Source organism: Sylvia atricapilla, chromosome 8 (assembly GCF_009819655.1).
Source record: "Sylvia atricapilla isolate bSylAtr1 chromosome 8, bSylAtr1.pri, whole genome shotgun sequence".
Classification (NCBI taxonomy): Eukaryota; Metazoa; Chordata; class Aves; order Passeriformes; family Sylviidae; genus Sylvia; species Sylvia atricapilla.
In genome coordinates this window covers 23,357,556-23,378,177 of record NC_089147.1, presented here as the reverse complement: position 1 = coordinate 23,378,177, position 20,622 = coordinate 23,357,556, and the positions used below count along the sequence as shown (strand labels likewise).

At 36.7% G+C, this 20,622-nt stretch overlaps 1 protein-coding gene across 5 annotated transcripts in view; it reads left to right on the top strand.

Annotated features, from left to right (window-relative positions):
• Positions 1-20,622, top strand: part of DLG5 (discs large MAGUK scaffold protein 5) — a 96,801-nt gene that overhangs the window by 60,517 nt on the left and 15,662 nt on the right. For 3 of the 5 annotated variants that reach the window (XM_066324097.1, XM_066324100.1, XM_066324102.1), the window contains exons 8-21: positions 2,334-2,564; positions 3,584-3,768; positions 4,383-4,508; positions 5,178-5,310; positions 8,089-8,216; positions 8,907-9,082; positions 9,596-9,699; positions 10,423-10,515; positions 11,378-12,397; positions 15,132-15,270; positions 17,034-17,181; positions 17,683-17,804; positions 18,858-18,947; positions 20,163-20,331. In XM_066324097.1, coding sequence (XP_066180194.1) covers positions 2,334-2,564; positions 3,584-3,768; positions 4,383-4,508; positions 5,178-5,310; positions 8,089-8,216; positions 8,907-9,082; positions 9,596-9,699; positions 10,423-10,515; positions 11,378-12,397; positions 15,132-15,270; positions 17,034-17,181; positions 17,683-17,804; positions 18,858-18,947; positions 20,163-20,331 — 2,864 coding nt within the window. The remainder of the gene's footprint in view (positions 1-2,333; positions 2,565-3,583; positions 3,769-4,382; positions 4,509-5,177; positions 5,311-8,088; positions 8,217-8,906; positions 9,083-9,595; positions 9,700-10,422; positions 10,516-11,377; positions 12,398-15,131; positions 15,271-17,033; positions 17,182-17,682; positions 17,805-18,857; positions 18,948-20,162; positions 20,332-20,622) is intronic. The other 2 variants (XM_066324098.1, XM_066324101.1) reach the window with 1 other exon arrangement.

Genomic DNA, 20,622 nt, shown 5'->3' with positions numbered 1-20,622 from the left:
CTTGAAATAGTATCCTGAAATATGTCCCCTGTAGGCAGGGTTATCCTCTCAGTGCACAGTTGGTCTGGTACTCTCTGAAATGGCAACTTAGTGTTTTTTCACTTTTCTTGTGGCATGTGGCACCTTTAAGTGCCCTATTATAGAGTGATCCTTGATTGTTTAAAACAGCACTGAATCCATTTAGGTAATTTTAAATGTAGTTTCCTCCCTAAAGCTTGTGTTTGCTAGCGTACCTTTGGTGTCCTAGGGAAATTGTAAAGCAACTGAAATGGGGAAGAGGTTGATTTTTTAGAGCACTCTATCTGAGCAGCTGCTGACGAGGTCAGGTAGTTTCCAAGTTAGACATGTAAGCTTTTATTAGTCACAAATGCCCAAACTTAGTGCTTCGATAGGCATCTAAAATGTACTAATTTTCTGGTATTTATAAATGATAGAAGAAATCTCATTATTTTTGGACTAATGGACAATTTTGGATTAAGTTCTCCTGAACTCACACACTCAAAGTCAGGGATTGCATGTTAGAGATTTTCCCCTCTCCTTTCTCCAATGGTACTTTTTTTGTTAGGCATAATCTTTTACTCTGGCAAATACTTAGAATGTTATGTTTCATCTCAATGATAGTCAGTTTTTCCCTCAGTTTAAGAGATCTGTTATATTTTGTCCTTATGTTATATTCAGATGTGAGAACTTCCTTAAAACATAAAAATAATTCACAAATTCAGAATCATTCAACTCAAACTGTTCTACTGTTTTCAAACAGAAGCTGTTCTAGTCAGTGCCAAATGGCACATTGCCTGTGCTGTGTAGTTGTAATTTTGTGCAAATGTCGTAGGAAAAAGACAGAGGTGAAATTTTGCTGCTGACCACTGGAGGCAATGGCTGCCCCTATTCAGATGGTTTATACTGAGCATGCTGAATTATACTGTGGTAGTGTGTATTTTTTTCCAATCACTTTAAAGTACTGTAAGTTCTTGTTTAGTGAAGGTCTTGCTGAGAACTTTCCCTCTGCCTTGCTGACTTTCATCTCGGCTGCTTGTGGGAAAAGACTTAATATTTTTGTGCAAGTTTTATACACACATTTGAATGCACATTTTATACAAACTGTAGTTAAACTGTGAAAAATGCTATTTTCAGTACTAAAACTTGTCTGCACCAACAGACAGTTCAGGGGTTTTTCCTCTCTTCAGAGTTACTGTGCAAGGAAGGTCTTACTGGTGTCGAAAGCAATTACGTTTTTATAGTAATTAAGATTCACTTACAGAGTGATTCCTTAATTCAGTGCTCATCTGCTACTCTACAGCAAAAATGGCACTCTTAATGTCACTGTTAATAGTCTGACTAGCCTTAATTAGATGTACATCTCAAAACCAATTCTGTTAGTACAGCAAAATGCAGTTGTTATCTATGCTTTAAATATTCAATTTTATTCTTTGCAAACTGTAGAGGTAAATTAATGAAAATCAGTTTATGACAAGGTGTCTTTCTATCCTTAAGCACTTTAACTCTTTCTTTATTTTTCTTTTGAGATGTCACCTGTCTCTGGTTAGCTTTTGGCAATCAAAACATCAGTAGTTTCCAGCTAGGAGTGCCTATATGTAGGACTTCTTTGCGTTGACTGAATGCTTCTAGAAACCTGATTCATCTGAAAATGTAGTGGCATGAAATTGGATTGTTTCAATGATCCTTTCTTCTAATGGGAAGTCTAATTAAATAATTTTAGAAGGGCAGATTTTATTTTAGAACAATTCTACTTTTGCCCTTTTTATTACAGTGCAGTTGAATTCCACCCTTAAGATGTGCTGTTATTCTGCTTTATAGAATATTGTAGTTTTATCTTCAACATTCTGTAGCACATTGCTATCTTAATGGCATATAACTTTAATGTTCCTTTAAAACTTATGGAGAAGCTGTAAGATGCTTATGTAGCTGGGTTGTCTAAATTATTTCAGTCCTGTAAAATTGAAGCAGATGTTAAAAAATGTTTGTAATATATTCTTACCCTTTGTCATATTTAACAACTGGGTTTTTATAAACACCATGTCTGTCTGGTTAATAACCTTTTCTCATTTAGGTTCTTCAAAGCTATCAGTGCACCCAGAATCTTGCTTACTTTTGACAAAGCACTGTGCTCATGTGATGGTGTGATATTTTTAATACCACATTTAATATTCTTTGCTAGTACTTACTTGTATGTAATGTGATCTGCCCCCATTTTTCAGAACATTAGTGGTAAACTCTCTAGGCTTTTAAGGTGTCATGACATGTATTCACTTGGAAAGATGAACTATTTCCTTCTGAACTTAACCTACTGCAAACAATGGATCTTGTTTTAGGAACTAAACTCTGCTCTAGTGGAAAGAGATCGAGCGATTTGTGAGAGGAACGAGTTACTGGAAAAGTACTGTCATGAAGTGAAGGACAAAGCTGAGGCCCAGAAGGAACTTGATCAAGCTTGCAAAGATATAGAGACAGTGAAGGAAGAAAGAGATGTTGCCAGGAAAGAGAGAACAGAAGCTATCATCCAGAGGGACCATCTGCTAAGGGAATATTATCAAGCCCGTCAGGTATTCCAAGTCTTTACTGATGCCTTTTTCTTTCTTAGCTTAGTTAGGTCAGTAACTTTCAAGGGATTAAAGTCTGGGCACATTTGACCTCTTCCCTCGTTTCCTCAAGTCACTCTAAAACACAAACATGTGCATGTATGTTCTTCAAGACATACTGACAGAAATTCTTGTTTGAAAGAAATGCAGTTGTGCTTGATATTCTGTTTGTAAAAAAAAATAGAAAAAGTTTACATTTTAACCAAATTGTAAGTCAATAAGTCTAGATTCATTAGTTTAATTTATATTCTTGAAATTAACCACACGCAGTTGTTTGCAAGCCCACAGCTTCTGATGGGCTGTACCCTAGCAGTTGGCTTGTGTTTTTGTGCTGCAAGCTTGGAGTTTCCTTTGTGTATTTGTCTTACTGTTGTCCATCTCTCTTGTTCAAAAAAAGCAGTTAAACAAGTTAAATTAAGAATAAAGTAATTCTCACCTAAAACAAGAGGCATTAAATAAATTCTTTCAGTTCCATTGCTCTTCAGTTTAATTGCTTTGGAATTAAGGGACCTGTATGAATCCCAAGTCTTGGGATTGTTGTCTCAGCCTAAATAACAGGAAATTAATGGAATATGTGTTAATGCAGGAAATATGTGTTGTCTATATATACTATATGCAGCTGCATATAGTAGTGTATCTAATTTCTAGGTATACTTGAAGGTTTTTTCTGTCTGCTAACCAGAACAATATTGAAGCACAAAATATCATCTCTGAAATCTGAAACATTCACTGATGTTATTTTGAAGTGAGGATTCTTACTCACGTAGTTTTACAAATTTGTGTGCTACTGGATAAAATGCATTACAGCAGGTTTTATCTTTCCTCCCACCCCACCCCCAAAGCTACTGCTAAAATTAATGAATATTTTTCATGGAATCATAAGAATTTAATACATCAGGCAACATACAGATAGTAAAAGCTGTTTGTGCATATGTACCTAAAAATTGTGCCTAAAATATTTATCTGTGTTTCTTAATTCCTAGATACAAGATTCTGCTACCCTAGACATAGAAAGAGCAAACAAAGAAATTGAAATGCTTCGGAAGCAATATGAGGCAATGTCACAAGAACTAAAGGAAGCTGTCCAGGAAGCAGAAGTAGCCAAGTGTAGGAGGGATTGGGCCTTTCAAGAGCGGGATAAGATTGTTGCAGAAAGGGAAAGCATACGGTAAACAACTGCTAGATGATACCTGAGTGATCTCTGTAACGCCTGGTGTGCAGCTGATGCAGTTCTAGGATGGCTGGATTTTGCCAGCACTTCCTCTTGCATTAGCTGTCACATGGTGATTTTTTTTATAATGTTGAGGGCACCTTACAAGATCTTTGTCATTTTCTGTGCTTTCATAAGCAAAATGTCTCTAGTAAATACCATGGAGTCTAACAACACTGCTGTGTAGGAACAGACAATCATGCAATCTTTTAGGCATGCTATAATAATCCTGCTGTAGCTCTTGTCCTGCACATAATTCTTTGCCTGTGGGGACATGCACAAAAAGTATCCAACATATTTGCTACTAAATATATCTAAGGAACTAAGAAAAAAACTTTAATGGTCTTATCTTCTTTAAGCTGGCAGAAAAGTAGAAATAAGGTTCTGAAAGGGATGAAGGGAATTAAGACCTAGCATATGTCATTTTTTTCTTCCTTATCCTTTTTTATTTTGCAGATAGAAAACTTTTGAAACTCCTCTTTGAAATTTTACATTAACTATACAATGTGGTAAAACCAGTTTACTTTAATAGGGTTTTAAGTAACTAGATTGAAACCTTTTTTCTTTTGAAGAACTTTGTGTGACAACTTAAGGCGGGAGAGAGACCGAGCTGTGAGTGACTTGGCTGAAGCTCTTCGCAATCTGGATGACATGAGAAAGCAGAAAAATGATGCTGTTCGTGAGCTGAAGGAACTGAAGTATGTTAAAGAAATGATCTAACTGCATGGAAGTTTGTGATGAAAACTTTGTTTTGTTGGCTGTATTATTAGGTGAACCATATATTGGTACAGCTGTAGGCAGCAGGCATTCATCTTATTGTGTGTGGAAGCATTGCCTATATTTTTCATTATCGTGGAAATTATTACACTGGACAGTATCAGGTTTATCTTCTTTATGAGACTCAGAGTGTATAGTGTAAGTTTTGTGCTGTGACAATACTCTTAAGCAATATTGGGATCCTTTCACTAAAGTCATAACTGCTGCTCAGTTCCTCCCAACTGTTTACTCACTGATTTATAGGAGAGGTTTTGCCATTGGTATTTATCATGCCCTACATACTGATAGAGCTCATCTGGGGGTATATTAAATGCATTTTGGAAGATGTGAGAAACCTGATTGTGCGCTTAGTCCCGTAACAATATTACAAAAACTGTAAGATTACATTAAGACAATATATAGAAATGGAAAGTCAGTTTGATAGCAGACCAAGAATATTGGAAAGACAGAAGCTGAAGGAAATTTTTGATGCGGCTTGGGTTTTTGATTTAGAAAACCAAATATAATATCTATCACAATTGTAACATTATTTTTCAGTTTATGTAAAAGGATGTTGTCTGTGTCTGAAAGTAATAATTTTCTTTGCCTAGGGAAAAGATGGAAAACCAATTGGAAAAGGAGGCCAGATTTCGTCAGTTGATGGCCCATAGTTCCCATGACTCAGCCATAGATACAGATTCTCTGGAATGGGAAACAGAAGTGGTAGAATTTGAAAAAGACAGAGTAAGTAAAATCATACACTGTTTTTCTTGTGTATTGGATAGCTGTGAAGCCAATTGCAGTCTTCAAATACTAGGTAAGATTAAAAATAAGATTTTGGTTCTTTTTCGTTTGCTGTTGTTTGGCAAGGAACCATGTAGGTGCACATGAAGGCACCAAGTGCAGTTACAAGCTACATAAAAGTAGTTGATAAAACCAAGTGTTATATAGAAACTTTATAATTTTCTTCATATGCATTGTAAATAAAAATCATTCTTACATCTAATGTTGCAGGGTACCCAGGTCCATGAGTGGTCTTTAAGTTTGTGATTCACTGCAGACATGGCAGTTCTAAGGCAGCCAAAACTTCAGATTTGAAGGAAACAGTGATATTAGAATCCAATTTTTTACTGGCAACAATACTTAAAATCTATGCATAAAATAGTTAATATTTTACACTGAACTATTTCTCCTACTTTTTGCTCAGATCTGCTGCTTAGAAATTTTAAAGTATTAAAAACACTTATTTGTGGTGAACATGTATTTTAGGCCAACATTATTGTTCAGTTTGAAAATCTGGAATAAAAGGAAATACTAATCTCTTACTTGTCTGTAGAGGAAATGAAATCCCTTTTCTATTTTACCATATTAAGTAAAGTTCTTAAGTTTAGCAACCCACATAACCTCTACTTCCTCTCATTATCCTACTAGTATTTTTCTCCGTATAATTTCACTTTTTTCATTGTCTAAAATTTTTAATTTGCTGCAATGTATGTAATGCTTGAATGCTCTTCTTTGTGAAATGTTTGGTTGATACATCCCATTGTTAATGATAACTTTATTGAGCACATGAAACACAGAGGTAATCTTCCAGATTGTGATTCATTTATAACAGCTTCTGTATATATCAGAATTTCTTTGTCATTCCTGAATGACAAACTTTAGTGATTAAATGCTGCCAAATTAAATCCTTTTATTTTATTGCAGTATTCAGGGGTCATCTCTTTTATGCCTTTCCAATCTGTCTGTGTTCTGACAGTGCAACCCTACAAAATCACTAATACGTTCATTTTTTGACAAAAATATTATTTAGTATTATTGCGTTTTGAAATACATATTGAAGAGATAAGATGAACTAAGTACCAATGTTGATCCATCAGAATCACCATCTGTAAATTCTTTCTGGAATAATAACTCCCCTTTCACAAGCTTTTTCAGCACTTGGGATCAGCTCCATCAGTTTTGTTCCTTGGCATCTCCTCAGTTTTAACTGATAACTATTAACTTTGCTTTTCAGTTGTCTGTTAAATTAATTAGTAAGTCTAGCATATGATGTGCCTGTGATAAACAACATTGCAGCCTGATGAATTTTCCATTCGTGCGCAGCAATTTAGTTATTCTTTATTTCAAAGATTGCTCTACACGTTTGCATCACTGAGATCAAATATGTGCACTTTGTCATTTGAATATGTTTCCCCTTTCTAAACACAGGGATTACACTTGCTGCTATCAAATTATAGTAATGATATTCTGCCACAGGGAAAAGTCTTTGCTGACCTACTAGCATTTGGATTCCAGGGTCAAGATTATAGAATTGAATATATTTCAGTCCTTTTATTTTTGCTTAAACTTCACCTGTCTGATTAAACTTGTGTTGTACATAATCACTCAGCTCAAAACTAAGAGAAATAATACTCAATTTTCAACTCTCACACTGTCTAATGATACTGTGATCTCTACTTGATCTTTACGTTATGGCAGCCTCATGCTCTTCCTTATGAAATTTTTGTCTTGCATAGGACATTTGGAAGAATCATAAGGATTTAAACATATTTTTGTTAGCTATAGCTCAATTTATTTTCTGGTAAATCTTGATCTTTTTGCATGCTTCATCTTCAGCTTTTATCAGGCACCTTTTGTGCTCCCTGAAGACATTATGCTCTTCTGATTTTGAGGTGATAACTTGAACTGTATTTACACATCTGCTGTAGACTCTATTTTTTTCATGTTAGATTTTAAACTTTAAGTATCATCACCCTTCAGTATGCTGAGATGGATCCAGTAGACAGCTTCAAGTAGAATTCTCTAATTTTTAGAAGTGTATTATCTAACAGTGAAAATAGGAATAACAAATCAATTTGTGGTCAGTTGATACCAATTTACTATATTTTGGATCAGTTTTTTCCTTACAGTGACCTCATCATTTACCAAAGCAAACACTACATTAAAATTTCCCTGGTTTACTCAGTGAATGGTCTCTTAAAGATTTTTGTCACTTTTCACATCAAGAATAACCTGGTTTGGGTCCGGCTTGGTAGAATATCACCTCTAAATCTGTATTTAGAAATAGTCCCCCATAATGTTCAAGCTGTCTTTCCTGTTTACTTCTGGTCTCTAGTCATACCACAGCAATTCACCACTAAGGCACAATGCTGATTCCTTACCTTGGCAATTCTTGGGAACCATGTCCTTGTTTTGTCATTACACAACCAGCATTGTACCTTAAAACAGGTTATATGTGTCTGAATGGGCTCTTTAACATGCTCAGCTGCTTCTCTGTTCCTCTTTGGTGAAGTTCCCCATTTGTATTACTTAAGCCTTAATCTGAGAGAGAAGGCTCATTCTAATGCCAGAAGACTGATGGAAATGGAAGTTTATATATTTATGTACCAAAAAACCCCAACTTACCTGATGCAGGAGCCCTGTAAATATAAGTACATAGTACAAACATGCAGTAATGTCTCTTGATAACAGGCAGTGTTTGCCAGTGCTATGGAATCACTTGTCATTAATATTTACTAGGATGATATGGACTTGAAAGCACTTGGTTTTGATGTGGCAGAAGGTGTGAACGAGCCGTACCTCCCAGGAGACTGTGGGATCTTTGTTACCAAAGTAGACAAAGGAAGTATTGCTGATGGTCGGCTAAGGTAGGGCTTGACTTTGGAAGATACCTTCCTTTGGTTTTTGATAATAATAAACTAAATATGAGCATATTGGAAATTGTCTTCGTTATTTTCATTTTTTAAAGTTCTGTTCTCTTTATCGTTTGCCATGTGTATATTATTAATGTTGGTTGGGAAATCGCACTAAGACTGATGCCTAAAAGCATTACAGAAATTAAAAACTGTTTGACTCAGCACTTAAAACTCAAAAGAATTTGAAGTGTTCTTTTGTTGCAATGTGCCCTGTTTACTCCATTATTATCTCCTCAAACCTAAATCTATTTATTTAAATTTTGGGAAAGACATGAGGGTAAGTTATTGAGGGAGGGCAAGAGAAAAGAAGAGTACAGCAAGGGATCATTTGGAACCATCTGCTGTTCTTGGTGTTGATAGAAGCTTTTTAGTAACTCTTCTCATTACAAAGCATTGCTTTTAACCAAAAAGTAGTCAGTAGTGATTTGAGGATATACTTTTCCCAGTCAAGTGCAGACTAGCAGTCCTGGTTTTCATTTAGCTCCTATTTAATGCTTTTTCAGGAATGGATAACTCCAGATAATGAAGGATGAGTTTATTGAGATCAGCTCTGTTGCATGCCTTTTCATGGAATGTTTTTCATGTGCTGTGTCCAGCAAATTGTGATTATAACTGACCTGCCAAATTCTGTATATCCATCAGAGTGAATGATTGGCTGCTGAAGATAAATGATGTGGATCTTACCAATAAGGATAAAAAGCAAGTTATAAAAGCTGTTCTAAATGGAGGAGGTGTTATTAATATGGTGGTTCGAAGAAGGAAGTCTTTAGGTGGGCGAGTGATAACACCTCTTCACATCAATGTTTCTGGACATAAAGGTAATGACTGTGAAGGATGGAAGTAAATGGCACATATTTATTCAGCCAAGTAAGGCTTGACATAAAGGTACATGTTCTCTCAGCCCTTGCTTAAGTCACATTTACATGTTAATGGCCTCCTAGAGCCGAGTTTTCATTAATTTTTTTCAAGCAAACCAAGAATGCTGTTACTGATAATAGCTTCACCTTGTAAGTACAGGTTTTCTTTTTGCCCTTGGGTTTAAGTTGATTTTTTTAAAATACTTGTCTCTAGTTAGCTGCTTGTTTGGAATCTTCATGAGACTGCAAACAAGCCTGTTAAACCCAGTTAGCCCATCTTTGTGTGATTATATTAATTTTTCAGATATTCAAAATTCTTGTTTTCCCTGTCTTGTTATTTCTTTGGGAGAGTTTTCAGAAATTGAAATTCAGCTGCATTGGTAGTCATATTTCTTTCTTGTGCAGACAGGTCAGATCTGCTATTTATGCAATATATTTTAGTTGCAGAATCAAATTCTTTTTGGTGTATTTCAGATAGTGGGGTCAGTCTAGAAAATGGAGTGTTTGTTGCTGCTGTTGTGCCCGGAAGCCCAGCTGCCAAAGAGGGTTCCCTTACTGTGGGAGATAGAATAATTGCTGTAAGTCTTAAAAACGCAGTTGTCTTTTAAAATTTTTATTTATTTTGAAGTGTTATCATTGGTGCTACTCTTTAAGATGCCAAACATTCCAATTATTTTTTTTCTTTTGCAGTTAAGTCCTTTTTTGTAAATTCACTGAATATTTATTCTAAATTAATGTTTTTGTATGCCGAGTGATGAATATAATGTGCAGCTTATTTCCTGAGTTCACATGAGGATTTTTGTTAAAAGCTAATTCTTCACACTTGACTCTTATATACATATATATGTGTGTGTGTGTGTAATGATATCTGTGATGCTTATAATGACTAGGAAAGGTCAGTTCCAAAAAGGCATCTCTTCATTAGATGAGAGGTTCCTTGTCTTGTAAATCATGTTGGTACCGCAGCTGTCATCTGTTCTGGGGAGGGAGTCTGTCCCTGGGTGCATTTGCAGCCTTACAGGATTTGTGCACTGTGGAAGGGAGGTGGTTGCTGTTGGTACAACTGCAGAGGCTGTAGTGAACTGGTGGTGTTACCCTGTGTCCCTGCTGGGGCAACAGATTGGACTTAGGAGATTTCCATTCTCCCCTCTCGAAAATGCACAAACATCAACCAGATTTCCATCACATACATATGTGTAGACTAGTGTTTTCCCTGTCTCAGAGATACTCTACCTTAATAAATCCTCCCTGCTTGTTACCTTTGATTTACAGATGTCTGTTGTGGTTTCTTTTGTCTGCAGATCAATGGCATTGCACTAGATAATAAGTCACTTACTGAATGTGAAGCTCTGCTACGAAACTGTAGGGATTCCCTTACTCTGTCACTCATGAAGGTGAGTAGCAGAAGCTAAATTAGCAGAATTGTCTCGAATTTATGCAGAATTATTCTAGTTCTTCAAGGAAGAGTATATGGAAAAAAATGAGTGTATCAAAATGGGAAAAAGACAACCACCTAGATGCATTTCTCTGGTAGTACGTTTCCTCAGCAGTTATTGCCAAAGTAAGGCTCTTGTGCCATCTGGTAAGAAATGAGACTGACTTACTGTCTTCTTTCCCATTTGTTTGCTGGTCACATGAAATGAGTGCTACCACAATTGCTTGCTACTTTTTGGGTTTTGCTTCAGAGCTGCAGCACTTTTGTATGTGAGAGATAAACTGCCTGCTGACTAAAGAAAGTTAGCTTTTAGTCAGGAGGGAGTTGTACAGAAAACTGAACTCTTGCTATCATGAAGATTAAGTACAAGAGTTTGATTTTCAAGCTTATTTCTATAAAATATTTATTCTGTTTTGCATTTTGAGTTCAGAATCCTGTTATTCTGGGCCTGTCACGTGGATTTTGAGGCATAATTTCAGATGTAGAAGATGAAATGTTTGAGGGGAAATGAGCAATGAAAGTTACCTTATTGGCATATATGCTTATTGGCATCACTTCACAGAGGCAGTAGTAGAATGCAGGTCCCTTCACTTTCAGTTGAGTACTTTTGCCACCATGGAATTGCTTTTTTGGAATTATTCTGAAAATGTTGGAAATATTTTTCTAGCTTCATTTCATCTGATGTTCTGTCCTTTGAATTGTAAGGTATTATTAAGTGCATATTCAGGTATGGATAAATCAAGTAGGCTAGGATATGACTCATACTAAACAGAAATCAGCCACAATAATAAGGTTTAAAAAATATGTGGTTTTTATTTCAGATTTTTCCTCAGAGTTCATCTTGGAGTGGTCAAAATATATTCGAAAATTTGAAAGATTCAGAAAAAATACCAAACTGTAGAGTTCATGCATCGGAGATACAAGCGCAAAATAAAAGAAATCTGAAACTCAACAGCTCAACCCAGACGGACATTTTCAATCCAGACATCATGGATGGCAAGAAGGACCAGAGTGATCAGGGCACTACTCCATTTTGTGACCACAAACCTTTCCCTAGTAACACGTTACGAGTAGACTCTCGTAGGAACACAGTGCACAGTTGCCATAGTAATTCAGAACACAGTCTCAGCTCCTTCAGCCCAGAGACATATGGGGACCAAGGCTATGGAGCTGTTGACTTGGACAACAGGAGGCTGCCTTATGAACCTACAGGAACTGAGTGTATGGTGCTTGAGACAGCATTTGACAAAGGACATGGAACTAAGCACAGTGGTGGTACCTGGCCAAAAGTCATGGTTAATATCTCAGCAACAGAAACAGAAAAATTCTCTGTGTATAAAAAGCCAAAACAAAGGAAATCTATCTTTGACCCTGATACTTTCAAAAGGCCACCAACTCCTCCCAAACTGGACTACCTTTCCCCTAATCCGGTGACAGGCCATTCACCTCAGCCATCAAAAGCTGAAGTGGCTTCAACTCCTCCAACTCCTCCTAAGAGAAGTGACTCCATCAAATTTAAACATAAACAACAGGCAAGCTCTGCATCAGAGTCTACGGTAACAACGGGATCACCACCCACCAGCCCAGCCACTGCCCAAGCTCCAGTTTCCTTGGCACTTAAACAGGACTCTGCTACTCTCAAGGGGCGCAGCAGGAATGCTGGCCATTATTATCGGGAGGAGGGAATTGACTGCACTCACCTATCTTCAAGGAAATCCTGTGAGGATGACATTGGCTTTCAAAGAGTTGAAGAGCCAGAGATTAAAAGACCACGGCCAAAATCAGCTCCTGCTCTGAGGCATAAAATGACCCCTGTGCCCATTCCTAATCCTGCACTTCAGGTAGAAGTTTGGTATATTGAAGCACAAAAGCTAGAAACCTTCAAGTGTGTCAGCAGTGGGGTTTTGGGTGCCCAGTTATGGACCAGAGCAGGAGAAGCATAGCCCATCCTCAGAATTTAGGTCCTCTGAGCTCAGGCTCAGTTGGCACTTGGCAGTACCACAAAATACAAAACCAATATGGGGAGTTCCAGTATTTAACAGGCAGTGGTGGCCACCAAACAGAAATAGCATTCTGCTTAGCTGCCATACCTGGAGTTTTAACACTGCTTGGTGGAACATCTGGGCTCTTGTATGTTGTTGACAACCTGGCAAGACATAAATAAAACCACAAAGCATCAGCTTTAGAAAATCTGAAAATAGGGTCTCTGAAGTTTTGCAGCAGTCAGCTTGGTTGTCCAGATCACTGTACAATTTAATGGAAGAAGATGTACTACCCTTAGTGTTGGTTTTTTGTAAGTCGTTCTATGTGTCAAAATAATTTTGTACATCTTATCTGAAATTCAAAGGGTGTTGAGCCCTTCAAACTATAAAGGTAAATTGTTTATTAGAATGTGATGCCAGTTCAAAATCACTTAAAATTTCATATTCTTTTCCCTTACTTGTTTATACCTGGATGGTCCCACCCTGTTCACAGAGTTTTCTTAGAAGCATGGCAGAGCTGAATTGGAAGTAGTGCAGGGTTAGAGCCATATCCTGCAAAAATACACCAGTAAGAGAACAACTGACAGGTTTTTACGTGGGTTTTTTTGGTCTGCTTCCATTCTGTTTTGTCTGCTTCCATTCCTTATGCATTCTCAAACATTTTTAGGGAAAAATAGTTATGGAGAGCTTTAGGCCTCTGTGTAAGCACTGCTCAGCAAAAAAAAAAAAAATACCTGTATTACTAGTGCTGCTTCCAACACAATTAAAAAAATCATAGTCTGTACTAGCTACTATGAAGAACATGAACTCCGTCCCAGCCAAAACCAGCACAACAAATGACAGAAAAGCATAAGGGTTTAATTTTGTAGCTGTAATCAGCAGATTTGGTGTGAAGAGCACTGTGGCTAAGAGAAAGGTCACAAGAACTGCCCTGCAAGGTGTGAAGGAGGGCATATTCAATGTCATATTTTAGCATGTATGTAACAACAAAACAAGATCAAGATATTGAACATATTTGAATCGGGGATGTTTGCTTTATATATAATATCAAGTCGATCCATTAGTTCTGATAGTCCCATTCTTCATTGTTGTGCATGGTCATGAACATATGCACCACCCTGGTTAGAATTGTGGTAATATTTTTATAATGAGAAATGGGTGAGTGAAGAGTTGCCAGTTGTGACAAGGACACAAGTAGGTGGGGACTTATGCCCAGGAGATTTGTTAGCTGGAACAGAGTGGGTGGTTTTGGCACTCACTGTTGAAGAGACCAAAGGAAAATGGGGACATACTGCAGTTGCTTTGATGTGGTGCTCAAGCTGTGCTACAGGTGGCAAGTAGGTGTTGGTTTGAGGTAAAGAAAATTATATAATAGAATTACAATTAATTTTTTTAAGGTTACTTTATGTATTGGTTAATTTTAAAACTAAAACTAGGTTCTATGATTCTTTTTTTATTTTTCTTCTCTTTCTCCTGTCCACTCAGAAAATAGGCAGAGCTTTGTGACTCTAAAGTTCTTGGCCAGAGAGCAGAAAGTGATACTGTGCCTCAAAATGTGGGCATCAGTCACTCTGAAAATTGTATTCTGGTGGAATTGCCCTTGTCTGTTGCAACTATATCAGACTGTTGTGACAGTAGTGCCCAGTCTGCATGCATTCACTCCTGATGTAGTATTTGTAAAAGCAAAATAGAGTGTAGTTTCATTTGTAGCCATATTGGGTGTTGTCATTTTACTTAGATGTGTATATACACAGTTAATTTTGTGTACCTTGATAAGTTGGTAAATTTAGGTGTGCTTTAATTCCTGAATAGTAGGTGGAACAATTACTAGTGCAGACATGAAAAAGATCACGTACTGGTTCTAAGAAGGCACCTCTGCCTTTTAGAGTCTTTGTGCTCTCAGTAACTCTTCATTTAATTAAAATGCTGCTATCAGAAAACCTGTAAGTACATTTTCAATAATTTTTTTTTCACTTTTTACATGCATCAGTCACATATTTTGTGTTGTACATTGCAAATGTGTGAATGCCATGTACTGAGCCCTGCACTTGCAGCTCTCCTGCATCACTGTCAATGTCTGAGCTATTCTTATATGTTCTTAACTCACTAGTGTCTACTTGCTATATACAGAACAGAAGCTGTGAAGTTCTAAAACCTGAATTGCTTGTTGGAGAGAGGTTACTCCATGTGTATCTGGAAATGCAGGCTCAGAGGAAAATGCTTTCTGGCTTTTTTAGCCAGATTTTCTATAGCGAACACTTGCAACAATAGCAGCTGAAATACCCTGTAAAAAGCCTTATTTTAAAGGAGAAATGTAACTATGAGCTGGGTGTTTCATTGATGCAAAAGGTATCAGTTAAATTGCAAATATTGGCCTAATAAGATTACAAAATAATAAAAAATAGTAAGAAAGTAGGATAAAAGAAAAAAGCAGAGAAGGACATTCTTCAAAGACAAATGTCTAAGGTACACTGTGGTGGCACATTCTGGAACAGATACTTGAAAATCTGATGTTGCTTATTGTTCCACAGTTTGGCTGTTTTCCTCTTTTGAATCTCTGACTTTGTGTAATCAAATTTCTGTGTTCTTGTAGGTGCAGAAATATGCTCCAGCTAGTGAGGAGCATCTGTCTCCAGAGCTACAGGAATGGGCACCATATTCCCCCAAACGTTCTGCTAGGCACAGCGATGGCTTTGTGCCTGCTCCCTTATACCCTGGCAGCATGTCAGCAGGTGAGTCACAGAACTCCAAACTGCTTTCTAGGAATGCCCCAAGGCACTGGTCCACATTGGACAATATTGGGGATTAGTCGTGGTAGGTTCAGAAGAAACACAGCTATAGTTGGTTGTAGTCTGAACATGGCATGCTCAGCTTTTGGACTGTAAAGAAGTGTGAAGCTTGTTTAAGAATCGCTACGGAAGCTGAGCAACTTCTTGCTGAAGTGCAGAGTTCTCAATACATTAGTGCAGAACAAGGTGTAGCCTATCCTTTAGGAGGAAAAGTAAGATTTTCAGTATTTTTGTAAAATAAATGGAGGTATCCCAGGCTTTAGCTGCTTCATTTCTGAAATTCTTCAAAGGAAAAAAAATCTGATATTCAGGAAGTGAAACATTAAGTTCTACCTGTTTAAACGTTTGGGTGCCCAAATTGAGTGCCCAAATTGTGATCTTAATCTAAGTGCAAGGTTAAATGTGAGTGTGTTTGAGATAGTAAGATATTGAAGAGGAAACTCACAGGAAACTCAATATGTATCAGTATAAACAGGTGGATCAGAAAACAGCATTTTTTCTCAGTTGATCAAACAGTTTTTAGTATTGAAATTCATGGTAGCAGGTTTTGAATTGGCACTGACTAGATGGAATGCTTGAGGAGGTAATTAGGATATTGTATGGTACTTAATTTGAAACAGTCAAGAAGCATTTGGTAAATGTGTTGTCAGATAGATTGCTCAGTCTTTAGTGTCTAGTTTTAGATTTCAGTTCTCAGCAGCTGTATATTAATCTTAAATTTCGAATCAGATGATATTGATTTTTATGAGTTTATTGTCTCTCCTTGTAAAGCCCCAAATTCCTGTAAGCTCTAGAATTTATGGAAGATTTTATTCTTACTGGAGAACATGAAGGTAATACTTTATGTAGCTGGAACATTGGACAGTTTCAAGTGATGGTGCCCTAATCAGTTGAAAAGACATGCTCAAGGATAGTTCAGACCAAGAAGCTTTTGCTCTTCTTTGATTTCTTTTACTCTTCTCTCACTTTCTCTCTTAATGGCAGTAGAAAAATTATTAAAAGTATTATTTCTAACCTTGTAGTTAACTTCTATCTTAGCATGATACTTTTGCACAAAACTGAGTCAAGTCAAACCTACTTTAGACAATATTCGACAACATAAGCATATGTCTTGAAATGAGAACAAGTTTTTGCTACTGTGTCCTATGCTACCAACTCATTTAAGATAGACTTTTGTTTAGTGCTGAAGGGTGGATATACTTAAAAAAGCAACTTGAGTAATAAGTTTGAGAAATAAATATTAGAATTTAAGGTCACACTAGAAGTGGGACTCTTTGAGAAAACAAAAGAGAGGAACCAGAATAATTACAACTGCAGTCAGTTCAAGTGCCAAATAAAATCTTGCATGCTGGTTGGATGACTAAATGTAGAATTTTTATTCCTGCTTAAAAAATCTCTATACTTGAAAACAGAAAATATTTTATTTACTACCACATATTAAAATCATATGCTGTGAATGGCTTCATTTTTGGTAATATAATCCACTTCGTTACTTACTCATTGCAGAATTATAAACAAGATTTTAAGCACACCTGTATTATCACAAAGGTGTCGTATGGTGCTTAATAATATATTTGTATGCTAATATTTTTATTTATCACACGTGTAAATGTTAAAATACATAATTATAAAATATTTAGGTATATTTTATATCGGGACTTTATATGCTAATAATGTTGATAAGCATTTGCTTTTATCATCTGAAGCAGGGACGGTACCAAGAAACTTAGCACCGTGTCCTGCAGTGACTGCTGTCATGAGAAATCCCATCTATACTGCCTGGAGCCATAGAGTTCACACCAGCAATTGCCCATCAGTTGCCAGCCAAATATGTCATCAGCATCTGCATCCCAGGTGTTTTAAAATTTATATCTCCCTAAAATTTTGTTTTCATCAGGATAAAATTGCTAATAGTATTTTGGTAGAGTGCAGAGTGAAACATGCTGCTGTTGTGTGTTATTTTGATCCAGGGGTCTCAAAACCATTATTGCATATGAATGATGAGCCAGTTGCTTTCATGTCTGTCAGTAACTGATGGATTAGGTTTTCCTCTGCCTCACTGACTGATACTGACAAAGAAATTAATTTTTTTAATTAACTAATTTCTAATATTTTTTCTTGTCATTGCCAAAACAAACAAAGCTTTCTGCTTTTTTATAGTATTTCAAGGCTATTTTTCTTCTGTCTTCTAATAATTCTTAAAATGATGGGACAATGTGGAAGTGGAAATGAGAGAAGCATTCATTTTATTCAGCACATGGGCTTAACCATAATTTTTTGTGGGCTGGTTTCTGTTTGCTGAGGTTCTTTGCCCAGTTCTAACTGTTGCCCTCTTCTGCTTTTCTTTTGATGTAGTTCCCAGCATCAAGGCCGCCTGAGTTTGGACTTAAGTCATAAACATTCCAATGACTACTCTGAAAATTCACGTACAAGAGCATCTCATGGCTCAAACTCGTTGCCATCTAGTGCCAGACTTGGTAACCTTTCTGATTTATTTCCTGGGGAACTCCTGTATATTGGAGAAAATTATAAATGGAAAACTCCTTAAGTACCCACGTTATGGGACTGTCATGGTTGCCAAAGCCTAAAGGCTTCTGATGTTCCTTTGCTTCATTTCTTGTGGGTTTATTACTAAAGGTGTTCCCTGGAAGTTGCTGTGTTTAATTTGTTCTTTCCAGTCTCTTTGAAATGGTCTCTGTGTGGAGGGGATTCTCCTTTCCATGCCTACTGCTCTTCAAAAGTATCCTTAGAGAGATACTTAGATGGGACGCGGGGCCAAAGGTTGAGGTTCAATGAGCTGATGAGAAGAGAGAGAGTCTCCTGAACAAAAAGTCAAGGATGACTAATGGCCAAATGTAAATTGTATTCTTGGAAAATAGATTATACTTACGTTTAGTTTATTGACATGTAAATACTTTCTATTCCTAGCCTAATGATACCAAAGCAAATGCATGCTTTATAGCAGTGATATTTTAACGTTTTATATTTATTTAAATTTTAAATTATCTAATAACTGGGGGTTTTATACATGGTTATGTTCCTGTGTTCCGTCAAAGATAGAGTAGAGCATGGGCATTTATAAGCCCAGCAAAAAGGGGCATAAAAATTGGCCACCAGTATCAGTGATGATGTATTCATCCAAGCAGAATGTGGTCAGAATATTGTAAATTTGCCCTTTGCAAAGTCCCATGGATTCTTAGTGAACAGGTATGTTAGATTCTTGCTTGGTCTTGGAGTAAAGTTTAATTTTGTAGGAAAATACTGAAAATATTCTTTTCCTACAAGCATGGACAGTGCATATATACTGTGTAGCTGCATTGTGTTCTGTTTATACTGACTGTGTACTGATTAAGATCATTTGCTGTAATTATGATATTCACAATTATGAGGGTAAGCATGAAAGCTTTGGCCTTGATCATTTAGAGGCCACTGTAATGTTCATTGAAGAAGTACAATCTTAACATACTTTTTTTGTTAATTGTAGTTGCTTTTACTTCTGTATTTTTAATTTTTCCTTGTTTTAAAAATAGGTTCTTCAAGTAACTTGCAATACAGAACAGAACGAATTAAGATCCCTTTAACACCAAGATATCCAAGGTCCATGATGGGCTCTGACAGAGGTGAATTATTTAATAAGTAATTTTAATCATACTGTTTTTAGTATAACCAAAACAAAGTCCTTGCAGTTTTAAATCAGGTTATACCACAGTCTAAGTAGGACAATTTTGCTGAGGTTACAAAATCTGCTTTTAGCCAGAGAAACATGAAAAAAGAAAAGGAGCTTTCTAGTGAAAGTTGTTTTTTCTGATAGTTGATTCGAGTGCTGGCATACTGAGTAAGAGTACAGACAAAAGTAAGAATAAGCATTGCTGTATGTTTTGTAGTTGTTTCTTTAGAATGATGCCTTGAAAATTTTAACAGTGAGCTGACTTGCATTTTTTTCTGTCCTTTAAGTATATTATTTGCTTACTGTTGTATCACTTATTGTAAGTTTTACTTTGAAATGCAGTGAAAATATTTCAGTACTTCACTCAAAATTGCTTAGTGCAAGATATTTAAAGACAAGCAGTAGTTGCAGTGCTGTAGAATCAAGAATTTGCTGACAGTAATCAGCAACTCTTCACTGCCATCATCGCTCATATGTTCTGCAGCCTTAGTGCATTGTGTGCAGTCCTTCTCCTAACTGCCCAAATACAATTCTGAAAAATACCTTTCATTTGTGATTAATAATTTGGGATTAATTTTCTCTAGCTTCTCAAAGGGAGCAAACTGTGTCAGGGTACTTGTTCTGTAGATTACTTAGGAAGGGTACAACCAGGGTAGAGATGCAAACTAAGTCATGTCAAGCTTGTTGGAAATTTCAGAGCATTCTGTCTCTGTGTAGGCTCCATGCTTGGCTTCTGTTATCTTTTTTAGGTGTTGCATAATATACCTACTGTGTAAAGGAAAGGACTGCACATAAATATTTTATTTCAAAACAAATCTACATATTAGATTTTTATTTTACTTCCTTCCTGTCTTTTATTTTTCTTCAGCATGCTTTTCAGACATGCTCATGGTGTAGCCTGTCTGTAACCTTGTCTCCTGTTGAAAATGGCAGTAGTTGTTTGCACACTTAGAGAGGATGGCTTTAACACAGAGTTATTAAGGATAGTAAGTTTGCACTGTCTGAAATGACTTACCTGGTCTTCCTAAGCCCCTTACATAACTAATAGATAGTGAACAGTCAGTCCTCTTTCTTGTCTCAGATGTGTGGTGTCTTTGACTGTGTCTGGGCAGATCTGCCAACTATGACAGATGCAGGATACTAAAACTTAACTGTTGACTTTTCCTAGGCTCCTTGTCACACTCAGAATGTAGCAGTCCCAGCTTGATAACTCCTCCCCAGTCACCTCTTAACTTGGAAACGTCTTCCTTCACCAGCAGCCAGTCTCAGAACTCCCTTTCTACATTACCTAGGATTTCCATTAGCCCCGTATCTGTTGGAGAACGTAGAAAAGATAGGTAAGGTCCCCACGTTTTTTGTTTCTAATGCAAATGTGTCTGAGGAAATTCTGTGTTATTAGGCTGAAGGGATGTGAACATTTAATTGAAATGAAAAATATGTAAGTGCAGAGGTGCATCTCAGGTATAATTTTTTCTTTAGAAAGTATGTAAGAGATCTTTTTATGGATTTTAAGAACAAGTGATTTCATAAAAGTTTTATTTCTTCCGTGTTAGACTAATGGTCACACCAAGTAAGAGCAGTCTAGATTGGAATATACTCTTTCAGCTCAACTACCTCACATGCTTGCT